Source organism: Budorcas taxicolor, chromosome 10 (assembly GCF_023091745.1).
Source record: "Budorcas taxicolor isolate Tak-1 chromosome 10, Takin1.1, whole genome shotgun sequence".
NCBI classification, from domain to species: domain Eukaryota; kingdom Metazoa; phylum Chordata; class Mammalia; order Artiodactyla; family Bovidae; genus Budorcas; species Budorcas taxicolor.
The window spans coordinates 38,475,744-38,500,995 of NC_068919.1; the positions used below are offsets into that span (position 1 = coordinate 38,475,744).

The following is a 25,252-nucleotide window of genomic DNA, read 5'->3' on the forward strand; positions in this document are numbered from 1 at the left end:
TTCAGTTTTTATCAAAGGAACACTCAGAGAACTTCTCCCTTGAGGTAGTGTATAGTGTGGGGAAATTTTATGTAAATATGAATTATGTAAAAGAAACAGTATATGAAAAGCATACCAATGTTCAGCTTTGAAATAGAATTTGAGAAAAACCACACAATGTAATATTAGAGATTCAATTTACTTTTATTCAGCTCTTTAATATCAGATACTGAAGGATTTTTTTTTCCTTCTTTTCATATAGCACATATATATCTGTATATGGACAACTTCTCATAAAGTTTTCATAAAATGCTTTCTTCTGGGGTCTTCCTCTTTGTAAGCCTGCTTCCAGTGTTCTATCCGTACACAGAAAATATTCTGATCGTGACATTAGGAGAAAGTTTAATCTAGGGAATACAACAATTCTTTCTAGATGCTTGATCTCTCCCAGAGGCACTGATGTGGTTAATTTTTCTATCTGCCAGATACCATGCCAACCACTTGCATACGTTATGTTTCTTAATGCTCAAAATGCCCTGCAGGAAGAGAATATTCTTATCATTTTCCTTTCACAAAAAAATGAAAGTAAAGATTAGAAATATTAAATGACTTGCCCTGTAGTAAGCAACTGTGGAGTAACAAAGTGGCGTTCTGAAACCATGTCTGAAGTCCCTTTCATTCTAACTCCCAGTGTCTTTGGATAGGGTTGCCACTACCACGGGTGACTGAAATCTGGCTCTGTTTCTCTTGTAATCACTTGTGCTCTGGCATGGGAGTCACAACCATTTGAAGAAAGGGGCACCTTTTCCCTAATTCACACACACAATCTGTGCAGGCTGGTGGATTTCCTGATAAGATGCTACTTCCACTATTCTCAAAAGGATTCCTGCTTCCTTACTCTGCCCATTGTGAATAAAGAAACTTGAACTACAATTTACCTGTAGGACTAAACCAGATTTGCTATACTACATCAATTATTTGAGAGTATTATCAAGTCAGGAATTTCTAAAGATAAGGACTGACTAAATCTCTAGAATGAGAACTACATGTATTTATTTAATTCAGAAGTAATGAATAGATAATAAGCTGCAAATAATTCAGTCTTTCTTAAAGCTTTACATTTCCTAAAATCATGACATTTCTAAAGTATCTAAAAGCCTGTGTTCCTTTAAAGGACCACTGGTTGGGGTGTGTGCATGGATGGGGAGCAGATGGATGAAGTGACCCAGACACTCGCAGGCTGAGAGGACTGAATGTTCAATGGTGTACTTAGAAAGCACATTAACTTCTTGGCAAGCACTGCTGCTGCGCATGTGGGTGGTCCATTGCTGAATATGAATGTGCCGAATATCATTGAGGCAGGGAGCAAGAGGTGTTCCAGAGTTGGAGAGGAGCCCAGAAGGTATGCTGTTTATCTTCTAGGAACATTTATTTTCTCCAAAACATATAACTTGAATTAATAAAGTGGATTTAGACGTGAATAAAGGAAATCAGTTATTGAAACTGAATAACTGTGACTCTCTAAGAATAACCAAAAGATCTGTGAATATGTCTCCTGGAGCAAGAAACAGATTAGAGCACAAATAACTGCTCTTATCATATTGACAAGAAGTACAGGTCCAGATCCAACTGCAGAGCTGGTATCTGCCTGCAATTAGATCCTGAGGCTACTAGTAACTGTCATTTTGATGAGTTCTTTAGGAATAGACAAAGTTCATTGGAATGATGAAAGAAGGTGATTTCTTAAGTAACACTTACATATGGAATGTGAAGTTATAGGACTTTGGTTATATCCTCTGGTCCTAAATGAAAAAACAATCTGTAAAAAGAAGACCTCTTTTGACTTTCTCAAGTTACTGCTATGTCACAAAATATCCCTTGAGAAAAGACAATCAGGTTGTGGGCAATCATCTGTGGAAATTCTCACCTGATTACCTTACGTCTTGTTTCTGGCATGTCTTTGGAACAAGTTTTACACTGTCCTCATCCATTAATCATCTCTTCAGGGTGATGGACAAAGGCCAGGTGCTTAAATAGACACGTGGGAGTAGGGGTGGGGGGCTGGGAGATGGCTTTGATTACACTGAATTTAAAAAGTCCTTTGATTCTTTCACAGATGGATTTTATTACTGCCCGTTATCTACTGAAAAAAAAAATCCAATTGAACTAAGTGTTATACATTCTCTTAAGAACAGAAATACTAAACATGTAATATTCATATACATAACGTGTTCAGTTCTATATTTGGGCTTCTTTGTTTTATTCTTTTCTGGTGTCAAAGAATATTATGAAGATTCTTTCTTCTCAGGGGAAGCTATTTGTGATTTCAAACTATTCCTTATCCTCTACAAACTGAATCTAATGCCTGCTCAAAATAATATGAGGAAGCTGTGAGAAATAGTTTTGGAATATTGTGTCCTACCCTACATCTCCATCTTCTCTCTATTCTACCTAGCAGTGACAGTATCATTTACAAAATGATAATTCTCCGAAAATCTGCTTCATATCTTTCTGATTTCACTTTGTATATATGACCTTTGTTACCAATAAACTGGGTCATTCAATATTCTTAATGCAACAGTCACTATCTCTTAAAGTAAGGGATATACATTTGGGCAAAGATAGTAGTGGTTATCCTGGGAAGGGGAACTACTATGAAGATAACCAGTTTAGTGTCTTCTCCAAAGCATGTAATTTAGAGGTTAGGGGAAGGAAAAGGTACACAGGATTCTTGAGGAGCAATTAAATTTTTTAAAGAATTAGCACAACATGGATTAGAAAAAGTATATATATAATAACATTAAACACCTCCTATTCCCAACCCTAGCTTATTTGTCAAATACTGTCCATTTTTTCAGTAATACTTTATTGAAGTATAATTTACATACAGCAAAATGCATGCATTTTAAATGCAAATTTCATTGAGTCTGGAAATCTATGTAACTGTATAATCACCAATCAAGATACAGGGGATTTTCATCACTGCTGAAAGTTGTCTCCTACCCCTTTGTAATCAATCAACCGAACTTTCCAGCCCCAAAGAATATAATTTCTAATACTAAGGGTTAGCTTTGTCTGCTCATGAAGGTCATATAAATGGATCATAAAGCATGCACTTTCTGTGTCTGGTTGTGTTTATTCAACATATTGTTTTTGAAATCCATTCATTCATGTATTGTGTATCAATTTTTCTCTCAGTTTTTACAAATTAGTAAAATTTTGCTATATGAGTAAATTTGATCACAAGTTGTTTATCCAATCAGCTGTTGATGGATATTTGGTTTGTTTCTAGTTAGACACTATTACAAATAAAGCTGCTATTAAAGTTGGAGTACAAATCTCTGTATAGACATTTCCCTTTCACATCTGTTGAGTAATCATCTAGGACTGGAATTGCTGGATCACTTGATCAGTACATATTTAAGTTCATGAGAGACTGACAAGCTATTTTAAAAAGAGAAATCCCATTTTACACTCTTTGTTAATAGTGTGTGATCATTCCAGTGACTATGATATTCTCACCTACAGTTGCTATTAGTCTTTTTAACTTCAGTCATTATAATGTGTACGTAGTGCTATCTCATTGTGTTTTAAATTTAACTTCTCTGGTAAAAAATAATACCTACCACTTTTAATACAAATGTTAGTTAATTGTATGCTCCTTTGTGCAATGTATATTCAAATATCTTACCAAATTTAATTGGATGGTTTGTCTTATTATTGAGTTTTAAGAATTATTTATATACTCTGGAGAAGAACCTTTTGTCACAAACATGTATTTTAAATGTTCTTTTTTCCAGTTTCTGGCTTGCTTTTTCCTTTTTTTTGGTTTGTTTAGACCAATAACTTGAAAATTTACTGGAGTATAGCTGATTTATGCTGTTGTGTTAGACTCAATTATACAAATACAGATATCCACTTATTTTTAGATTCTTTTTCTATGTAGGTAATTACAGAGTATTGAGTAGAGTTTCCTGTGCAATACAGTAGTATATATATATGGCTGAATACTGCTTTACTATAAAAAATGATTTTAATAATGCTGTTTGCAGCAAAATGGATGGACCTAGAGATTGTCATGCTGAGTGAAGTCAGACAAAGAAAGACAAATACCATATCGTATTGCATCTATATGGAAGCTTTTCCTTTTATAATGATGTATATGAAGAGCAGAAAGACTGTAGTTTGAATGATGTTTGTATTGCTATTACTATTTATATTATTTTTAATTGATCAGTGATATTTTGGCTTACTTTCTATTCCAAATTTGCCTAGATCTTAAGTTTTCTTTTGTATGGCAAAACCATTACAATATTGTAAAGTAATTAGCCTCCAATTAAAATAAATAAATTTATATTTAAAAAAGTTTTCTTTTAGAATTTTACAACTTTAGCTCTCTGCGTTTATAGTACAGTTAATTTTAAATTAATCTTGTTGGCAGTGTGAGGTATTGTTTAAAATTTATTTCTTTAATATGAATATCCAGTTGTTCTAGCAGAATGTATTCAGTAGACTAGCCTTTCCTAATGGATTACACAGGCTACTTTGAAAAAGTCAACTGACCATATGTGTATTATATCTGAAGGTCCATTATAACCATATCATAACCATGAAGGTCTATTCCTAGATTCTTTATCCCATCTCAATGATCCATGTGTTTATACAAAAAAACACACTATTGTGACTTTACAGTAAGACTTGAAATTGTGTAATTTAAGTCCTCTAACTTTGTTCTTTTTCCAATAGGTCAATGTGGAGGGAATAAGTATAAAAACAATATTGATTTTTTCCAAAACATGAATTAGGGACATTTCTCCACTTATTTAGGCTCCTTTTGCTCTGTAATTTGGGGGTAGTTTTTAGTGTATCTCTTGTGTGTATTTTAGGGCTTCCCTGGTGGTACGGAGATTAAAGCATCTGCCTGCAATGTGGGAGACCTGGGTTTGATCCCTGGGTCGGGAAGATCGCCTGGATAAGGAAATGGCAACCTACTCTAGTATTCTTGCCTGGAGAATCCATGGATGGAGGAGCTTGGTGGGCTACAGTTCACAGGTCGCAAAGAGTCGGACATGACTGAGCGACTTCACTTTCACTTTGTGTATATTTTATTAAATTTATTCACACTTTGATGTCATTGGAAATAGTATATTTACATTTGGATTTTAGTTTCAAATTTTTATAGATATTATGTGGAAATATGATTGATTTTACATACTAATTTTGTATCTTATGCTTTTACTAAATTATCTTAATTCAAGTAGATTTTCTCATAGACACTTGAGCATTGTCTACAAAAACAACCAGATAATCCGTGAAAAGAAGTAATTTTACTTCTTTTCTGCTGTTTATGTATATTATTTACTTTCCTTGTATTACTGTAGTGGTAAGGACCTGCAGTACAATATTTGTGACTAATAAGAATGGATATTTTTTCCTAGTTCCCAATTTTAGAAGTAAACTGTTTGATCAGTGTATTATCTATCTTGGTGAGCACTCCATGTGCACTCCATGAGCAATCGCTAAGTCATGTCTGACTCTTTTTGATTCCATGAACTGCAGCACATCAGGCTTCCTTATCCTTCACTATCTGCCAGAGTTTGCTCAAACTCATGTCCATTGAGTAGGTGATGCCATCCAACCACCTCATCCTCAGTTGCCCCTTTCTTCTGCTCTCAATCTTTCCTAGCATCAAGATCTTTTCCAATGAGTTGGCCCTTCACATCAGGTGGCCAAAGTACTGGAACTTCAGCATCAGCATCAGACCTTCCAAAGAATATTCAAGGTTGATCTCTTTTAGGATTAACTGGTATGATCTCCTTGTTAACCAAGGGACTCTCAAAAGTCTTCTCCAGCACAATCTGAACGCCTAGTTCTTCAGCACTCAGCCTTCTTTATGGTCCAACTCTCATATCTGTACATGACTACCAGAAAAATCATAGCCTTGACTTTATGGACCTTTGTTGGCAAACTGATGTCTCTTCTTTTTAATATGCTATATAGGTTTGCCATAGCTTTTCTTCCAAGGAGAAAGTGTCTTTTAATTTCACGTCTGCAGTCACCATCCTCAGTGATTTTGGAACCCAAGAAAACAAAATCTGCCGCTGTTTCCATTGTTTTCCCATCTATTTGTCATTAAGTGATGGGATCAGATACCATGGTTTTCATCTCTTGAATGTTGTGTTTTAAGGCAGCTTTTTCAGTCTCCTCTTTTACCCTCATCAAGAGGCTCTTTAGTTTCTCTTTGCTTTCTGTCATTGGAGTGGTATCATTTGCATATCTGAGGTTGTTAATATTTCTCCTGGCAATCTTGATTCTAGAGTGTGATTCATTTTGCCTGGAATTTTACATGATGTACTCTGCATAGAAGTTACAGAAGTACTCTGCATAGAAACCTTGACGTACTGCTTTCCCAATTTGAAACCAGTCTGTTGTTCCATGTCCAGTTATAGCTGTTACTTCTTGACCTGCATACGGGTTTCCCAGGAGGCAGGTCAGGTGGTCTGGTATCACCATCTCTAGGAATTTTCCACAGTTTGTTGTGATCCACACAGTCAAAGGCTTTAGCGTAGTCAGTGGAACAGAAGTAGATGTTTTTCTAGAATTCCTTTGCTTTCTCTATGATCCAACAAATGTTGGCTATTTGATCTCTGGTTCCTCTGCCTTTTCTACATTCAGCTTCTTCATCTGGAAGTTCTTGGTTCACGTACTGTTGAAGCCTAGATTGAAGGATTTTGAGCCACACATATTTAGAGCTGTGTAATTTTCCCTGAGGGGGGAATGGCAACTCACTCCCATATTCTTGCCTGGAGAATCCCCATGGACAGAGAAGCCTGGTGGGCTACAGTCCATGGAGTTGCAGTGAGTCATACATGACTGAGAACTAAGCACAGCACAGCACAGCAACCTTCCTTATAAATTCCTCTTTTGCTATTACTAAAATGTCCTCCTTAATCCTTTGAATTGTTCTTTCTTGTAGTCTACTTGTCTGGTAATAACATAGCCAAGTCAGCTTTCTTATGTGTCCTTTACATGTTATAAATTCCTCAATCCTCTCAGCTTCTTTCTGTCTTTATATTTAATTGGTGTTTTTTTTTTAAATAGATAGCACTGTCTATCTTGTAGACATCTTGTTTTTCTGTTTTCTTTTTTAAATCCAGTCCAGTGATTTCTGATAACAGAAGTGTTAAGTTCTTTTACCTTTCATGTAATTATTAATATAATTGGGTTAAAGTCTACCATCTTGCTCATTGTCTTCATTGTCCCTTCAGTGTTTTTGTTGTTGTCCATCTATTGTGCTTTTCTTAAAATATTTTGAGTAAATTCAAATGTGTTTTAGTTTCTTCCATACAAACCTTAAAAAAATTTTTTTGGAAGTCTATATTGCCAACATCTGCTGGATCATGGAAAAAGCAAGAGCGTTCCAGAAAAACATCTATTTCTGCTTTATTGACTATGCGAAAGCCTTTGACTGTGTGGATCACAATCAACTGTGGAAAATTCTGAGAGAGATGGGAATACCAGACCACCTGACCTGCCTCTTGAGAAATTTGTATGCAGGTTAGAACTGGACGTGGAACAACAGACTGGTTCCAAATAGGAAAAGGAGTATGTCAAGGCTGTATATTGTCACCCTGCTTATTTAACTTCTATGCAGAGTACATCATGAGAAACACTGGACTGGAAGAAACACAAGCTGGAATCAAGATTGCCGGGAGAAATATAAATAACCTCAGATATGCAGATGACACCACCCTTATGGCAGAAAGTGAAGAGGAACTAGAAAGCCTCTTGATGAGAGTGAAAGTGGAGAGTGAAAAAGTTGGCTTAAAACTCAACATTCAAAAAATGAAGATCATGGCATCTGGTCCCATCACTTCATGGGAAATAGATGGGGAAATAGTGGAAACAGTGTCAGACTTTATTTTTGGTGGCTCCAAAATCACTGCAGATGATGACTACAGCCATGAAATTAAAAGACGCTTACTCATTACTTTGACAACTAAGGTCCATCTAATCAAGGCTATGGTTTTTCCTGTGGTCATGTATCGATGTGAGAGTTGGACTGTGAAGAAAGCTGAGTGCCGAAGAACTGATGCTTTTGAACTGTGGTGTTGGAGATGACTCTTGAGAGTCTCTTGGGCTGCAAGGAGAATCAACCAGTCTATTCTGAAGGAGATCAGTCCTGGGATTTCTTTGGAAGGAATGATGCTAAAGCTGAAGCTCCAGTACTTTGGCCACCTCATGCGAAGAGTTGACTCATTGGAAAAGACTCTGATGCTGGGAGGGATTGAGGGCAGGAGGAGAAGGGGACAACAGAGGATGAGATGGCTGGATGGCATCACTGACTCAATGGACATGAGTCTAAGTGAACTCCGGGAGTTGGTGATGGACAGGGAGGCCTGGTGTGCTGTGATTCATGGGGTCCCAAAGAGTCGGACATGACTGAGCGACTGAACTGAACTGATACGGCAAAAACTATGCAAATTTAACTTACTGATTCCATTTACAGTCAATATGGTATCACTTAATATATCATACTTCATATTTCATGCCTCTCTGAGGTCCCATTGGCTTCTCAGTTCCCATTTCACAACTAATATAAACTTAGAACAATGTAACTCAAATTAACCTCATCATTTATGCTATTGTTGTAACATTTCAGTTGAAAAGATATTATAAACCCAAACTTATAATGTTTTTGTTTTTGCTTCAAACCAAGCACTGACAGGCTTTTCCTCAATGAGCTATATGGTAAATATTTTAGGCTATGAGTCTTGTGGTTGTTGTTACAACTAGTCACCTCTCCTGTTGTAGCATGAATGGAGTCACAGACAATATATAAGCAAATGAATAAAGCTATGTTCCAGTTAACCCTTATCTATAAAAACAGTTGTCAGGTCCTCAGCTGTAATATTCTGACCATTTCTTGTGCAGCTGTTTATTAAGGAAATTACAAAAACAAAAAAACAAACAATCTTTTATCTTTACCTACCTATTTACTGGATCTGAACATCATTCCATTTTTTTTTACCCAGCTTTAATGAGGTATAAATGGTATATAAAACAACTGCACATAATTAACAGAATACAATTTGGTAAATTTAGACATATGTACACCTTGTGTTGCCATCACCACAATCCAGGTAATAAACAGAGGTTTCCTTGTGTTCATGTGTGTGTATGTGTGTGTGTGTCTGTGTGTGTGTAAGAGCCCAGAAATAAACTTACTCATATGTGCTCAACTGGTCTTCATCAAGGGTACCAACAATATACAATGGAGAAAGCACAGTCTTTCGAAAAAATGATGTTGAAAAAACTAGATATCTGCATTCAAGAATGATATATTGGACCCTTGTCAAAATGAATGAAATTGGATCCTTGCCTTTCTTTCAGTACACACAAAATTTAACTCATAATAAATTAAAGATTTGAACATAAGATCGGAAAACATAAAACTCACAGAAGAAAACACAGGAAAAAAGATTATTTCTCTGTGCTATCCTGGTTTCTACTGATAACTTTTCCTTTTGGTGTGAAGAATATACTTTGGCATATTTTGTGGTGCAGTTTTATTGACTACTAATTCTCTAGCTTTTATTTTACAGAAAAAAAATTATTTTACTATTTCAAAGCATGTTTTCACTGGAAATAAAATTATGAACTGACAGTATTTCTAAGAGATTTAAAGGTTTAAATTGTTTCATTGTCCTCTAGCAAACATTGTTTCTAACAAGAGGGTAACTATACAGGACTGGAAGAAACACAAGCTGGAATCAAGATTGCCGGGAGAAATATAAATAACCTCAGATATGCAGATGATACTACCCTTATGGCAGAAAGTGAAGAGGAACTAAAAAGCCTCTTGATGAAAGTGAAAGTGGAGAGTGAAAAAGTTGGCTTAAAGCCCGACATTCAGAAAACAAAATCATGGCATCTAGTCCCATCACTTCATGGCAAATAGATGGGGAAACAGTGGAAACAGTGTCAGATTTCATTTTTTTGGGCTCCAAAGTCACTGCAGATGGTGCCTGCAGCCATGAAATTAAAAGACGCTTACTCCTTTTAAGAAAAGTTATGATTAACCTAGATAGCATATTCAAAAGCAGAGACATTACTTTGCCAACTAAGGTCCGTCTAGTCAAGGCTATGGTCTTTCCAGTAGTCATGTATGGATGTGAGAGTTGGACTGTGAAGAAGCCTGAGCACTGAAGAATTGATGCTTTTGAACTGTGGTGTTGGAGAAGACTCTTGAGAGTGCCTTGGACTGCAAGGAGATCCAACTAGTCCATTCTGAAGGAGATCAGCCCTGGGTGTTCTTTGGAAGGAATGATGCTGAAGCTGAAGCTCCAGTACTTGGCCACCTCATGCGAAGAGTTGACTCATTGGAAAAGACTCTGATGCTGGGAGGCATTTGGGGCAGGAGGAGAAGGGGTCGACAGAGGATGAGATGGCTGGATGGCATCACTGACTCGATGGACGTGAATCTGAGTGAACTCCGGGAGTTGGTGATGGACAAGGAGGCCTGGCGTGCTGCAATTCATGGGGTCACAAAGAGTCAGACACGACTGAGAGACTGAACTGAACTGAACTGAAGATTATGCATATCTTCAAAATATCAGTTTTATTCTGGCTGCTTTGAAATTTTTCTGTCTTTGGTTTTCTGCAATTGGATTATGATGTCCTTAGGAGTGATTTTATTTACATTTTTCCTTGCTTTCTGTTCCATGATATACTTGAAATCTATGGGTTTGAAAAAAATTTTTTTGGTCCCACTCTCAATCTCTTCTGGAACTTCAATTGCAATTATCTCAGACCATTTTTTATTATCTACCATGGCCTTTGGTCTCTTTTCTTTAGTCTTCATTCATTTTTCTATCTATAACATTGTCTCAGCTCATTTAATTTGCCTTCAATTTCACTGACCCTTCTACCTTTTCCAATATGTTGTTTATTCCATGTATGTACATTTTTGCACTTCTATTTTACTTAAAGAATTTGCATTTGTTTTATTTTTAGAGGACTTTTTCCTTCTGCTGAAATTTCTTATCCACTTGCTCTTAAATACTGCATTTATCTTTAAACCTTTGAACATATTTTCCTTTAATACTTAGATATTATCGTAATAGCTAGGTTTTGATATATGCATCTGGGCTAGCTCAGGGTTAGTTTTTAAAGACCACTGTTATTCTTGACTATGGACAATATTTACCTATTCTCTTTGCATGTAAGATAATTTTATTATTTATTGAGCAATTTTGGTAATTATTACCACATTCAGTTCAGTTCAGTCGCTCAGTCAGGTCTGACTCTTTGTGATCCCATGAATCACAGCACACCAGGCCTCCCTGTCCATCACCAACTCCTGAAGTTCACTCAGATTCACGTCCACCGAGTCAGTGATGCCATCCAGCCATCTCATCCTCTGTTGACCCCTTCTCCTCCTGCCCCAAATGCCTCCCAGCATCAGAGTTTTTTCCAATGAGTCAACTCTTCTCATGAGGTGGCCAAAGTACTGGAGTTTCAGCTTTAGCATCATTCCTTCCAAAGAACACCCAGGGCTGATCTCCTTCAGAATGGACTGGTTGGATCTCCTTGCAGTCCAAGGGACTCTCAAGAGTCTTCTCCAACACCACAGTTCAAAAGCATCAATTCTTTGGTGCTCAGCCTTCTTCACAGTCCAACTCTCACATCCATACATGACCACAGGAAAAACCATAGCCTTGACCAGACAGACCTTTGTTGGCAAAGTAATGTCTCTGCTTTTGAATATGCTATCTAGGTTGGTCATAACTTTCCTTCCAAGGAGTAAGCGTCTTTTAATTTCATTATTTCTCTGTGATATATTCTATATAATACAGATAACTACTATGCCCTTTACTTCTGAAGAATGTCAGTATTTATTCTAGTAAGTAAATCAGTTACCTGCTGACCACCTTACACTTTTGTATTCTGCCTTTTTATTTTATTTGGATAAGCTGCACAGAGAATGTAGAGTCTTGCTCATCTATAGTGGTGGAACTATACTTCCAAATTCCACTTCCTTATGGATCTTATCAGGGCTTGGAGTTAGTCTTTGTTCAGGAGTATCTAGACTAAGCCTTTATTCTTAAGCATGGTCCTTATTCCTAAGGCTTAATCATTCTGATATCTCAGCAGGAAGTTTGGAATTTTAAGAAGGTATATCTTCTTTTATGAGCTGAAAACTCTAGCTTTCTCCAGCACTTCTTGAACTCTATGTCACTTCATGGCAAATGATGGGGAAACAATGGAAACAGCAAGAGGCTTTATTTTGGGGGGCTCCAAAATCATTGCAGATGGTGACTACAGCCATGAAATTAAAAGACACTTGCTCCTTGGAAGAATAACTATGACTAACCTATACAGCATATTAAAAAGCAGAGATGTTACTTTGTGGACAAAGGTCTGTCTAGTCAAATTTATGGTTTTTCCAGTAGTCATATATGGATGTGAAAGTCGGACTATAAAGAAAGCTGAGCACCGAAGAACTGATGCTTTTGAACTATGGTGTTGGATAAGACTCTTGAGAGTCTCTTGGGCTGCAAGGAGATCAAACTAGTCAATCTTAAAAGAAATCAATCCTGAATATTTATTGAAAGACTGATGCTGAAGCTGAAACTCCAATACTTCGGCAACTTGATGCACAGAGCTGACTCAGAAAAGACCCTGATGCTGGGAAGGATTGAAGGCAAGAGGAGAAGGGGATGATAGAGGATGAGATGGTTGGATGGCATCACCAACTCAATGAACATGAATTTGAGCAAGATCTGGGAGTTGGTGATGGACAGGGAATTTTGGCACACTATAGTCCATGGGGTGGCAAAGAGTCGGACATGACTGAGTGACTGAACTGAACTGATCACTTTTCTGCCCTGAACCTGAAAGAGCAGAGTGTGCTAAGTCTCAATGGTTTCACTTTATCTATGCAGTCCAATCCTCAGGAAAGGACTAGAATGAAATCAACAGAAATTCCTATGACCTTTTCTTTAATTAGCATTTTCTGCTCTGGTATCTAAAATAAAGTATAAGTTAGAGAGAAAAGTGAAAGTGAAGTCACTGAGTCGTGTCTGACCCATTGACTGTAGCCTACCAGGTTCCTCCGTCCATGGAATTTTCCAGGCAAGAATACTGGAGTGGGGTGCCATTTCCTTTTCCAGGAGATCTTCCCAAACCAGGAATTGAACCCAAGCCTCCCACATTGTAGGCAGACACTTTACCATTTGAGCCACCAGGGAAGTTAGATTCAATATTAAAGTAAAGAGTTTGGTAAAATGTTTGCTAAATGATAGTATTAATTTCCTTAACTGATATTTACATTTTTATTTCTACCTTTTCAAAGTTAGCATGGACTCACCTATGTTTTGGGGCTTCTCCAGTAGCTCAGTGGTAAAAAATGTGTGTTGCAATGCAGGAGACTTGGGATTGATCCCTGTGTTGGAAAGATGCCCTAGAAGAGGGCATGGCAACCCACTCCAGTACTCTTGCCTGGAGAAGTCCAAGGACAGAGGAGCCTGGTGGGCTACAGTCCATAGGGTTGCATTGAGTTGGACATGACTAGAACAATTAAGCAGCGGCAGGACCTACATTTGATCTGGCTTAATTATCCAAAAATTCAACTTCTTTAGAGTCACTAATAAACAGTCACTGAAGTGTGTCACAAAGAACTTGATTTGCAGTCAGAAGATACATGTTTTATTTTTGGTTTCCTTAACCTCTATTAGCTTACTCATCATAAAAAGGTGATACCACTTCTACACACATAGCAGAATTGTCTGAATAAAAAGAATATTAGTGGAATCAGTTTATACAACATAGAATACACTGAGTTGTTACCACATATAATGAATTTTCTGCTCTATAGTTTTCACACAATTGTTATTCATAAGGCTGACAAAAACACTGGGATCCATTAGACTATCCATTATCATCATAAGTAAATTGTAATAAATTTAACACAATTCTAGCCCCCAAATATTTGATTTGACATTTATGTTTTTTGCCTCTTAGAGTTCTCACGGTGAGTTTTATTATATACTTTTGCATCAGTTCATTTCTCTTATTTCTGGTAGTTCTAATGATTTTTCCGTAGTGTTGGGCTGTTCATGTTTAGACTTAACAAACGCTGAATAATGCAAACATATACATTGCAAGAAAATAAAATATATTTTATATCTCATTACTATATAACTCAATCTGACTTTGGAAAACAAGAATAAAACATTTTGATTTGGAGTCAAATGTGATTTGGTTGTTATTTCATCCTTTTCATTATTTAGAACTAAATAATGCTAAAAATAATCCAATGTCCTGTCTTAGGCACATTACAGTTCTCATTCATTCTGGATTTCTTTACATTCAGAGTGATAGTATGTACTTCCTTTCAAAGAAATGTCTCACTCTTGCTTTATTTGTTCTTTAGGATCTATTTAATTTTTTATTTGTTTGATCTGCTGGTGCTGAATATGGAGAAAAGAGTAATCCTAAAATGTCAATCTGAATATTGTAATATATCAATTGAAAATTAGAGGATGAACAATCCCACCACAATATACTTCCAAATTAGAGGTGAAAGCAACAGTCACAAGCAAATTTTTGTTGGTAAAACCCTATTTGCCATGGTTATTGACAAGGGAGTAAACTATGAGAGATTTCTTTAAATATTGCCATAGATAAAGCAGTTTGATACATAGGTTGTGTTTAGAGTATTTCTAGCAGACAGAAAAGTTGATATTATGTGACAGACTGAACCTAAGGGGACTCCAGTGATTTCTACTTCTGCTTTTCAAATCTTTGTATATAATACGCTCCTTTTGTGTGTGGCAAATAATTTTAATGGAATGTTCCTTTGGTAATTAGGTTATGTTATATAAGATTCTGGGGCTCCCCAGGTGGTTTAATGGTAAAGAGTTCACCTGCCAATGCAAGAGATACAGGAGAAGTGGGTTCCCTGGACCCCTAGGTCAGGAAGATACCCTAGAGGAGGAACTGGCAACCCACTACTGTATTTTTATCTGGAAAATCCCATGGACAGAGAAACCTGGCAGTTTACAGTCCATAGGGTCACAAAGAACTGTGCTGTACATGACTGAGCACGTAGGAACACATTTAAGATTCCATCTTAACAGACTGGAGCTAGAGATTCTTCTTCACAGCTTGATAAGTGAAGTAGCCATGCTGGAAAAGCCCACATGACAAAGAATTACAGATGACCTCTAGGACCTGCAGAAATCTTCTAATACATAAGAGTGGTCTTCACTCAACAATCAGCAAAATCCTAGGGTCTTCTACCATGCAACCTTTAGAGCGTTAAATCTTTTACTAACCTTAATAAGTCTGGAAGTGATTCAACTTCTTACACGAGTTGAGCCTCCAGATAAGAAAATCTCACAAACATTCGGATTGCAGTCTTGTGAGAGCCAAAAGACAGGATCTAGCTAAGTGATCCTTGTACTCCTGACCCATAGAAATTGTGAGATATAAATGTATGCTGTTTAAAGATGCTAAGTTTGTACCAATTGGTTATACGGTAATAAGTAACTAACATGGTATTCTCAATTACGTTGTTTACCAGTAAAACTCTGTTTTCAGTTGCTTAGTCATGCCCAACTCTTTGTCACCCAGTGGACTGCAGCACACCAGACCTCTCTGTCCTTCATCATCTCCCAGAGCTTAAAAACTCTCAAGAATCTGTATTAAACCAATTAAAAAATATTCTAAACCTGAATGACCATGGCCCCTGAGAGATGATCCTGATGATCAATGATGGTGTTAAGTATTACAGAGATAAAACCAGAGATCCTAAAGTTTCCTTGTCAAGCTCAGTTTTATTTCATGAAATAGTTTCAATAAAGGCAAGTTTAAAAAATATATATATGTAAATAGCTCATGTATATATATGTGTGTGTGTGTTACCTAATCTTCCTAGAACAAAATATATACCCACAGTTTTTATAGCAGTTATCACACTATGATTAAGTTGCCTCCAATGAGTGAAGAACTAAAGAGCCTCTTGATGAAAGTGAAAGAGGAGAGTGAAAAATTTAGCTTAAAGCTCAACATTCAGAAAACTAAGATCATGGCATCCGGTCCCATCACTTCACGGCAAATAGATGGGGAAACAGTGGAAACAGTGACTGATTTTATTTTTCTGACCAACCTAGACAAAATATTAAAAAGCAAAAACATTACTTTGCCAACGAAGGTCCGTCTAGTCAAGGGTATGGTTTTTCCAGTGGTCATGTATGGATGTGAGATTTGGACTATAAAGAAAGCTGAGTGCTGAAGAATTGATGCTTTTGAACTGCGGTGTTCGAGAAGACTCTTGAAAGTCCCTTGAACTGCAAGGAGATCCAACCAGTCCAACCTAAAGGAGATCAGTCCTGGGTGTTCATGGGAAGGACTGATGTTGAAGCTGAAACTCCAATCCTTTGGCCACCTAATACAAAGAGCTGACTCATTGGAAAAGACCCCGATGCTGGGAAAGATTGAGGGTAGGAGGATAAGGGGACAACAGAGGATGAGATGGTTGGATGGCATCACCGACTCAATGGACATGGGTTTGGGTGGAATCCGGGAGTTGGTGATGGACAGAGAGGCCTGGCATGCTGCAGTTCATGGGGTTGCAAAGAGTCGGACAAGACTGAGCTACTGAACTGAACTGAACTGAATGAGATGCAGTGGAGAATAAAATGGCAATCCATTCCAGTATTCTTGTCTGGAGAATCCCATGCACAGAGGAGCCTCGTGGGCTACAGTCAATGGATCACAAAGAGTTAGACAAGAGTGAGCAACTGAACAATGAGATGTAAGCAGAAAAGATAAATATAATAATAATATAAAACACTACTGGGTAGCATCATTAAAAAGAGTTGGGGGGAGAAGGAATATGCTGAGATGTAGAAGCATATTCTACATGCTAGAAGATGCTAGTAGAAGATGTAGCCACTTAAGTAGCTGTTAAAGCTATGAGATGTGCCATCTACGGATGACGGTCAAGTAGAAAGATGGAAGAAACCTGGACCCCTGAGGACTTTGTGGAACAGAGCTACTACATTAGTTTCTGAAATAATACTTCAAGGTTTTAACCTTAATGAAATAATTTTCTATTCTGTTTAAATCTTGGTTTCATTGTTCAGTCCCTAAGTCTGACTCTTTGTGATCTCAAGGACTGCAGCACAACAGCCTCCTCTGTCTTTTACTATCTCCTGGAGTTTGCTCAGATTCATGGGCATTCGGTTGGTGATGCCATACTCGGAGTTTTACAGATACTTTCAGATACTCAATAAATATTAACATATATAATTTATTTGTAAATTGTAAAATAATATATTATTACAGCCTACATTTCTATATTTGGCTGAAGAGTAAAGGTCAATATAATCCTTTTAAAGGTAAAAAAAAAGTCATCACAACTCTAGTAGAGGAATACACAAAGAGCTAGTATTTTAGAATGAAGTATCATGTGAACAAGGCACAGAGTCCTGAAATTATGTAACTCAGCAGATGGCAGCAGAATCTAGTTTGACTAGAATTTAAAGTAATTGATAGGACTGAAGGAGAAACGATAAACTTTTTAAAGGATATTAATGAATGGTTTAAAGATCCATGAAAATGAGTTTGCATTTCACCTATAAGCCACAAACATTTATCACTAAGAATAAGATCTATTTTCTGGAAAAATAAAGCCCAGTAGTATAGAAAATAGATTGAAAGAGATAAAGATTAAAAATTCAGCTAGCAGTTAAAATATATATAGAGGACATAATATCTTAGATAAGAGAATATAAGGCTAACAGGAGCAATAGGGTTAAAAAGAAAATGGTGGCTACAGAGTACTATGAAAATATAAAAATGACAAGACTCAGAAATATACATGCTAGGGGAAAGATTTTGAGACAAGGATATTCATTGTTTTACTTCTGATATAATCTAGTACCTGACAGTCAGTAGGTACATAGTAAATAACTTAAATATTTGTCAGATTGCAAAGAAATTCAGTAGGGACAATAATAGTTGTTTCATGCTAAATTATAATTTGTAGTTATGCAATAAAAATTTTTAGTAGTATACCTAATGTTACCTGTTGAAAAGAACACCACTGTTTTAGTATTTTTCATCTTCACTGATTGAATCTTAAATGATTCACAAGTTTCAGCATATGTAATTGTGTATATATACCCTGTGGAAGTTATAAAGACATTTTGTTTTTGCTCCTGGGATATAATTGACAACCATGTTATTCTGCTTTTACTTTAACTGACTTAAAATATAGTTTAATAAGTACCCATGTATATACTGTCACATGAAAGCTTCCACATTTTATTCAAGTAACTAATTAAAAGAAGTAAACAGAAAAATTCGATTCATTTCCTTGTCCAATCTGCTTTTAAGTCTTAATTTACTAACATCTGTAAAATTTCAATAGATACATATTGTCAGAAACAAATTTGTTAAAGGAAAGAAATATGCTTATGGGATAGTTTAGAACTACCATCTCAATCACTAAATAATTTAAAAGACATAGGTAATTTAAAATTTTATAAATCAATTGTTGTCATTATTGTTTAGTTACTAAGTTATGTCCGACTCTTTGCAACCCCATGAACTGTATAGCCTGTCAGTCTCCTTTATTCATGGAATGTCCCAGGCAAGAATACTGGAGTGGGTTGCTATGCATTTTAATTCAGATAGCCTAGTTTTTCATATTCAAGGAAGTCAAAGTGCATCTTCATTAAACCTGGGCATTTCAACAGAATCTGCCAACAGATTCTCTCTCTTGATTATCCTATGTAATCAAGCATTTGCAGACATCTTATCTTCACTTTATTATATAATAGGCATAACATTTCAATCTTGAAGCATCCCTTAGGGGTTTTTACCAATGTATAGCTTAAACCAACATCAGTGACAGATGCAGGGGGCGATGCAACCTCCCAAGGTGCTTTTCCTCCCAGGCTTTAGCAGTTATAGCCTTGTTTCAGTTAGCTCTTTAGGAGGTAAAAGCAACCACTGTTTATAACTTTTCTGAGCTGTGAGAAGTTTCTATGCCTATTGTGCAGGGGTTTAGCCTGAGTAAGGTATCAGAGTTGAGAATATCTGGCAAAGCAGTTCTATTTAACTTGAAGCATTTTAAAGAAAGGAGTTTATCGAAACACTGGTTTAACGGCATCCCTGCCTCTGTACTCACATTGCCTTCGCCTCTCTCAAAATTCCCTATGCCTTACTTTTAAGGTACACATCATTGCATTTAAGACCAACATCAACCATCCAGGAAAAGCTGCTTGTCTCAAAATCCTTAAATTAATCATGCATTACCATGTAAAGCGATAGTCACAGGTTTTAGGGATTAGGACATAGATTTAATTTCTTGAGGGACACTATTTGGGCTTCCTAGCTGGCACTAGTGGTAAAGAACCCACCTGGCAATGCAGGAGACATAAGAGACATGGGTTTGATTCCTGGGTCAGGAAGATCCCATGGTGGAAGGCATGGTAACCCATTGTAGTATTCTTGCCTAGAGAATCCCACAGATAGAGGAGCCAGGTGGGCTACAGTCCATTGGTCGCAAAGAGTCTGAAACAACTGAAGCAACTGAGCATACACATAGGACACTATTCAGCCCACTACATATTTTCACCTTGAACTATTCTTTTATCCTCATTTTTTCCTAATAAAGAAATGATATTCAGTAAGGGTCCTTCCATCTAATCATTCATCTTGGCCATCTGTTTCATCATCCTAGATTTCCTGGTTTTCTTTCCTGGATCAAGCTGTGTGCCAGGATCTAACCTAGCATATTATTCACTTATATCTATAATATAATGAATGTGCCTACATATTTTGGAGTATTTAAAACTTTTTTTTCCCAAATGTTAGTTTGGAGCATTTGGACCTGTGAGAAAGTGAAATCCATGCTCCAGTGGAGTGACATGCTGAATAGTACAGAACTATTTATTAATATAAAAATACTTACATCTATGTATTTATACATATATACTTGGAATTTCACATTTAAAAGTGGATTTATTCTAATAAATTAAAATCCCACATTTATTTCTAGAACTTGTAAAAATTCTCTAATAGAAAAATATGATAAAATGGTGTTTGGGTTATTGCTATAGATCACAAAGGCTTAAACCACAAAAACAAACAAACAAACACCAGGCTTAAGTTCACTATAACAATACTAGAAAATAAAATAAATGAACTACACAGTACTTTGTAATATTATAATTAATATTTCCTAACATAGACGGTGGGTTACAAGCTAGGGGGGTCATTCTTCCTAAAATACCTTTGCTTACTTTCTTGTTTTCCTTTCCAGGAAAATATTCTCACACCCTGTCTGACTTCTCGGTAAAGAAAACCCTCCTCTCCTATCCCTGAACACTGACACACATCACATACTCATGATATATATGAAGACAACAGGCCTGAACTTTTGAGCTTTCCCAGGAACTAAAATACATATAGACATGTGGCTGCCATTGCCTTTGTGCTCAGTTCTATACATTTTGATGCACAGTCAGATCAAATCCACTTTCAGGTGACTACATGATATTCACAACAAGCAAGTGGAAGTCTGTTCTTAAATTTGGTAAAATAGTTCTAACGATAAAATTTTAAATGTTTCTTAGTTAATCTGGGCTTCAAGGAAGGAAAGAGAATTGTCTTCAATGATTGGTGTTTTGGGTAAAGAACATATGCACAATGAATGTATGCAGCCTTGCATATATTATATTTCCTAGTTCTCTTCTGCATAGCTTCAAAGAGTTTTGAATTGTGGGGAATTGCTACTAATTCTATATTATATACTAATTCATAGTACTACTAATTTATGCTATGCTTTAGTAGAAAAAGTAAAAGGCCTTTCAAAGTTTCTTCCAGATGTCTGATTCTATGGATGCATTAATTTCTTTATATATTTTCTGGAATTATACTGTATTTCGGATTCAATCATTTCCTTTTCTCTTCTTCAAAACTTTGTTAGATTTTATGTGGAGATCTTGAAAAAAATGAAGCTGACCTGAAGACTGAAAAATGCACACTGGAAACAAATTAATGCCTGGGGTTATTTTCTCTCCCTTCATGGGGCAGTCCACAACAGGTTTATTCCTTTCTGCAGCTATTAAAATCTACTTATTGCACCCCATGAATCTGGGATGGGAGAATGGAGCTAGTGTTTCTTTCAGTCTCAGCTTGTCTTCTAGCTCAAGGAATAGGATTTGGATCATATAATAAACAATGAAAATCTCACAGAGGTGTATAATTTAATATAGTCCAAGTTAGAAAACAGTGTCACCAAAGAAAAGCAGAATGTGTATAAAGCCGAAAGGATTGGAGAAAGGAGTTTAGTTAATTTTGGGGGGTATTTTTATTTTGGAGGGATAATGAAAGGAAGTAAAGTGTTCCATTTGTACCAATATGTGAAAAATAATTGCTTTTGAAGATTCTTATTTTTTTGGAATATACAAATAAGGAATGAAAGTATATCATGCCATTTAAATTACCTCTAGAGTAATACATTACATGCTTTTACCCTTTTAAATATTCCTAGGGATAAAAATTAGATTATCATGTAAGTATCAGTCCTAGAGATTTTTTCATTTTAACAATTCACTGGAAGAATTACAGTAGAAAAGACTTAAGTTCAACTGAACATTAATAAAAGAGATTGCAAAACCAAGAGGTGGTAAGCTCCAGTGGAGAGGATGTCTTCATATTCTTTGCTTAGTCAATTACATTTTACCTATTAATGCCTAATATCCTATTTCAGGAAGTTAAATGTCCCAAGGCAATCCATATTAGAGAATTCTCTTATGAGTAAGAACTCATTAATAAGAGTTTATATTACCAATGAACAAGATTTAATTAAGTCTGAAACATTTTAATCATAATTTTTATGATTGCTTTACATATAACATCCAGTTTCTTCTTTTAGTAGCATAAACACTGTAACTGTTACAACAAACTTTATCTAGAACAAAATAATAATGTAAAGGAGTATATTCTTTCAAGATATGCCTAAACCCTAGCTCAAAAATAAGAGATTTAGATTACAAAAATAATTTAAATAAATATATATATATAATTTAATACAGATTTACTATCTCTTTAAATACAGTAAAATATAATGACATCAAAGGCGGTAATTTTCTCAATTCATTATATACCAAATACAACTATATTGATTTCCCTTTGAATATCTGTGATCCAATTGTAAGCCAATGATAAAATGTACATTCACCACACATTGAGTTAATAAATAAACAAGAAAAAGAAAGCACTCTTAAAACCAGCAAAGATAATGGATTGCAAGAGCTTTTAGACTTGCAGAAAAAATACGTGTTAATATTTGCAATTTGATCTAAAAAAAAAAGCTGGTTAAGATTTGTCACTTTATTACTGTGATATTCAAAATAACCAACCTCATCACCAAATCTATTCAAATTCACATAAGCTTCTGTCCTATTTTATAGGCACATAAACTATCTTAACTACTGAAATAGACTTGCCTTGAAAATAAATGAGTAGACACTCTAAATAGAACAGGCAAGCTGTTCATAATATGCTCCATGGATTTGCAAAATGCTTTCATTCTTACAAGAGCCTAAGCTCCTATGATCTAAGAAAAAAAAAAAAAAGCAAAATATTCAGCACCTTACCTGTAACAAGAAAGCTGCATCTCCCTGCTCCAGCTTCATTTATGATGCTACAATTATAAACCCCATAGTTTTCATTGGAAAGACTCTTCACTGGGTATTCTGTGTATTCTTGAGAGTCAAACTGACCCGTCCGCAATAATTTGTTGCCCAAGCGCCACTCATAGGTCAGCACTCGTATTGGATAGGCTCTTAGGACCCTGCAGCTCATAGTGACACTTCGGTCTTGTCCTTGCCGGATTTCCAGAAATGCTGGTTCCACAGCAGGAGGATCTGTAGAAAAAGATATTATAACAGATAAAACGGGTGATTGGCAATAAGCCAGTGGCTACTCTTACTGTGAGAAGTTATTTTCAAGAATACATCTAGCCAAAGGAAAGGGCTATTATCAGATAGGTGGAGAACATATTTAGGCTAGGAGATTTTGGCTTGGGTGAAAGTGAAAGTGAAGTCGCTCAGTCGTGTCCAACTCTTTGCGACCCCGTGGACTGTAGCCTACCACGCTCCTCCATCCATGGGATTTTCCAGGCAAGAGTGCTGGAGTGGGTTGCCATTTCCTTCTCCAGGGCCTGGGTAGGGAAACATAATTCCTGAGTGTAGGCAGTGAGTAGGATTAATCGCCTTAAAATAGCCTTTGCAGGTGTGTGTGTCTCTGCTTAGTCTCTCAGTCATGTCTGACTCTTTGTGACATCATGGACTGTAATCTGCCAGGATCCTCTGTTCATGGGATTTTCGCAGCAAGACTACTGCAACAGGTTGCCATGTCCTCCTTCAGGAGATCTTCCAGACCCAGGTATTGAACCAAGGTCTCCTGTAGCTCCTGCACTGGCAGGCAGGTTCTTTACCACTGAGAGGCCTGGGAAGCCTCAGCTGAATCTAGAAGAGCTTTTTTTTTTTTTCCTAGCTGCTTCCCAGAAAAAAACTGTCATCAGCGTGTTTGGTTCGCAGTGCATTGTGCTTAGTCACTCAGTCATGTCTGACTCTTTGCAACCCCAGGGATTACAGCCCACCAGGCTCCTCTCTGGATGGAATTCTCCAGGAAAGAATACTGGAGTGGGTTGTGATTCCCTTTTCCAGGGGATCTTCCTGACCCAGTGATTGAACCCATGTCTCCTGCATTTAAAGTAGATTCTTTACTGTCTGAGTCACCAAGGAAGCTCTGGTTTATACTGTTAGCAACCAAATGATGTTCTAGGTATAAAAACAGAGTATCCATATTAGCATGAAATTCTGCAGCAGATGAAGCCACTGGTTCAGGTAAGCAAATTCTAATTATCCCATATGAAGCTCAGTCCTTAGGATTCTGGATACCAAGTATTTAATAATATGGGTAACACAAGTATATAAATTTATTTTCTAAATTATTTGGTCAGAAAGAATGTGACAGCAATTTATAATATTCATGTGTAAGCAAACAGAAAATTATGCTACAGGTGGATATGGATTTCAACCCACTGCAATGGTTGATTTATTTGGCTTAATCGGGAATTTTTTCCCTATACAATTAAAACTTGCTACATTAGATACCTAATCTTTTTGTTTCTGATGGAAAGATTTCCAAAATGTGTGACACACTTCTCCTGTCATTTAGGTTAGGCAAAATATAGGCCTTTACTTGATGATGACTCCCAATGGTCATAATAAATAATACTTATTTTCTGGGATCTAATGCCATGATTCATTTAATAAAGGAAATTAGGTATGACCAATCAGGGTTTTCTGCAGTCAGAACTGCTCTGTGCAACACAACCATATCCTTGACTAGAGTGTATGACACCCTCCTGAGTTGCACAGTATCAATGCTGGACAGCTCTACCCGGAAAACCCTTCCTTGAAGATGCTAAAAGGTTTTAGGACTATCACACCAAATGCACCATTTGATATTCTTTATGTGTTAATCCATCTATTTTTTAGAGCATTGCTCTCCTTTCTCACAACTAGTCTACTGACTTACCCTTCTTGCTTCTTTCAACAAATATGTTTAAGCTACCATATCAATTTTAATTTTATTAATAAGTTGAACTTTTGAGTCTTCCTTATACAAATGCTAAGAATAGAAAAAATGAACAAGAAAAAACCCTCTCTGCATATAGTTTATGGCTTAATACAATAGATAAAGATTTAAATAGCTAATTTAAAAATTGGAAGGAAAAAATATTCTATGGTAGAAAGTGAAGAAGTGAATAACACCATAAGGACTGATCAGGCAAGGAATGTGATACTTGAACTGTATCTATCAGGATATGTAGGAAATTGTCATGTGGGTAAACAACAGGAGAGGGCATTGCAGGTAAGAGGATAAGTAGGTACAAAGGTAAGGAGGAGACAGGGAGGAGGGAGTGTTCAGGGAAGTATAAGTTACAATAGTATAACTAGTGTGCAAAAGGTGCATGAGAGTTTGGGAGGAAATAAAAATGAAAAAAAATAAGCAGAGATTGTCATGGATCCTTGAACATCATGTTATAGATTTTGAATGTTATCATGTTGGTATTTAAGGCCTTTAAAAAGTTTTAAATGAAAGCTTTATGAGTAAACCAATCTTTTAGGAAGATTGTGTGGCAGATAGGAGGAGTGTGAACCTCGAAGAGAAGAAA

General features: G+C 36.4%; 1 protein-coding gene across 1 annotated transcript in view; it reads right to left on the reverse strand.

Annotated features, from left to right (window-relative positions):
- Positions 1 to 25,252, reverse strand: part of MDGA2 (MAM domain containing glycosylphosphatidylinositol anchor 2) — a 918,782-nt gene that overhangs the window by 120,346 nt on the left and 773,184 nt on the right. Inside the window, exon 9 of the mRNA XM_052646754.1 lies at positions 22,662 to 22,931. Coding sequence (XP_052502714.1) covers positions 22,662 to 22,931 — 270 coding nt within the window. The remainder of the gene's footprint in view (positions 1 to 22,661; positions 22,932 to 25,252) is intronic.